The 2,452-nt window shown below is 36.1% G+C and overlaps 1 protein-coding gene across 1 annotated transcript in view; it reads right to left on the bottom strand.

Annotated features, from left to right (window-relative positions):
* Positions 1-1,581: 1,581 nt before the first annotated feature.
* LOC104402799 (procollagen-lysine,2-oxoglutarate 5-dioxygenase 2-like) overlaps positions 1,582-2,452 on the bottom strand; it is a gene marked incomplete at its 3' end in the record, with an annotated part of 14,934 nt that continues 14,063 nt past the window's right edge. The window contains exon 7 of the mRNA XM_010010773.1: positions 1,582-1,683. Coding sequence (XP_010009075.1) covers positions 1,582-1,683 — 102 coding nt within the window. The remainder of the gene's footprint in view (positions 1,684-2,452) is intronic.

Genomic DNA, 2,452 nt, shown 5'->3' with positions numbered 1-2,452 from the left:
GCGCTCGGAGCTGAGGCTCCCCGACGCGGAGTGTGCCCTCGCTGCGGGGCGGGAGGCTCCTCCCTGGAGATACTCACCGCGGCAAATAAGGTGTATCAATGCAGATATGGGTGTATCGGTGCAGAAAGTTAAATAAAACAGTATGGGAATAATTATTAGAAACACAGAGTTAGTATTGCTCTTTTCACTAAGATTTCTTGTTAAGCAAGAACTATGCAGGCCTGAACAGAAACCACGTTCAGAAAATTAAATACTGCTTCTACTTAAAAATGCCTGAAGTAAACACTTCCACTGATGCCAAGGAAAAGTCTCGTTATTTCTGATGGCAGAGGGAGTGAGGCATGAAGTCCAAGGAATGAATTATAGTAAGGAACATGCATTCCAAGTAGATGTACATAAACTGTAGGAAGATACCCAGTAAATCTTTGCAAGTTACTCCCCAGTACCAGCTTTAGTATTTAACTGCTCCCCAATCATGTTTTAATTACCAACACCATTAGGAAAAACTTAGATTGTTTTCCTGAGGTAAACTTCATGCTGGAAGTACAAATATTATTTCAGTACAACACCATATGACTATTGTATCTTCAAGCAAAATTAAAAACAATAATCTGAAAGTTTAAAAAAGCAGTAACTTTTTAAATTTATGTTCTGGTCCATAACCTACTTGTTGTCCAGAAATTCTTTCACTTTGTCCTTCCATTACAAAGATAAGCTACTACTTATTTCATGCTATCCTCAACTCTACCTTTTAGGACCCGTTCTCATTCGAATCTTCAATACAGAACACGAACAAAACAGCTGCTAGAAACAGCCTACTAAGAATAATCAGAGTATTCTTTTAAGTACAAGCCTTACATTTATACATGGTTATTTACTCTGCCTAATATTTACTGAGTACAAGCTGAAATACTCATAAAGACACTAAAGGCATCCTGCTTATAGCTGAAGAACCAAAGTAAGTTCCCAAATATACACATACCATGTGTATGTCTATGTTTGTCCTAAGGCTGAACTATCCGATCTCAATTGCATCAGATTTATTCTACAGAAACACATTTGTATATATAATACAGATGTCTATATCATTCCTTATGAAGAAAAGTAGATCTTTTAGAAAATAGTAACTTTAGCCATGCCACAGTTAACTTCTGTTTGTAACAGAAATTGTTAAACTGACGCATATGAAGTTTTTTGTAGATCTACAGTTAAAAATCTGGACTATCCAAAAACTTTTCCTATCTCCCAAAAAATTCTAATTATTTAAATCTTGCATGATTAAAAAATTACTCATTTACCCCCAGTGAAGAGAGGTAAGGATCTGAAGTCTTTTGGCGATGGGACCATCTTCAGTTATACTGGCGAAACCCGTATCAAAATGCATGCAGAAAGTAATTTCTAAAAGTACTGGTATTTCCAGTACATTAAAATTCCATCTTTATAATTTCATATACCAGTAAAAATATCCTGATGAGTCTTCAAAACATAATACTGCATACTGAAGCCACTTTGCCTCAGAAATCACTACACACCTATCAACTGCAGTCAAAAGGGTTTTGTTGCAGAGAAAAGTATTCTTACCGTTACTGTTGAGAGGTCTAGTAAATCTAAATCACAAATACTGCAACCAGTTTCCCGTGTCCAAGCTTTAGGAATATAGTTTCCCAAATAATTCAGGTGAATCTGGTAAATAAATGAACAATTCAGATCAATTAAAGGTGCATGGAAATGGTGATTTGTACCTTTTAAAGAGTTCAGGCTTACTCATTGAATCTCTTATACATAAAAGCAACTGACTGTTTTGGCTTATGAAATTTAATATTAAAAAAAAAAAACCACCAAACAAACAACCCTAGAAAAAACAACAAGCAAGCATACAAAAATAGCTGGTAGAAGGTTTTCTTCTTTTATTTACAAAACAAAGACTATATTCTCCTAGCATCTATATTTATTGCTTCAGTTAAACCAGAAATTTGTTGCAAGTATAACTACTACTAACTAAATGCTTGTATGACTTCCAAGACACAGACTACAGATCATTCAGCTCTCGAAAGCTGCTAGGCATAATTTCAAGGAGAAATTCTTTTCCCAAAGCTGAGAATCATCAACACTTTACACAAAACACAGACATATGAAAAACACATAGAAAAATGTAGACGATAGATGCCCAGATGATGCATTTTTGACAAGCCATGCCAAGATTCAGAAGCCAGCCAGGGGGATATATTTTAAAGCAGCATCTAGCTTTTTCACACATTTTGATTTGGCACTGCACAAAATAATGTACTTTTTCTGTCTATGGGCTGCCTGGGCTGCCCTGTCCTCCTGGATTCCATAGGAAGTTTGTGCAGAACTTCACTCCTCTCTACTGCCATTTGCAGTGGTTAAAGGATCTCTTATGCCAGGGAAAGACTGTCTGAGGGAAGGTTGCTATTAATTTCTGCTATAATGC

Source organism: Nestor notabilis, unplaced genomic scaffold, assembly GCF_000696875.1.
Source record: "Nestor notabilis isolate BGI_N333 unplaced genomic scaffold, ASM69687v1 scaffold12473, whole genome shotgun sequence".
NCBI classification, from domain to species: domain Eukaryota; kingdom Metazoa; phylum Chordata; class Aves; order Psittaciformes; family Psittacidae; genus Nestor; species Nestor notabilis.
This window is presented reverse-complemented; position numbering and strand designations above follow the sequence as displayed.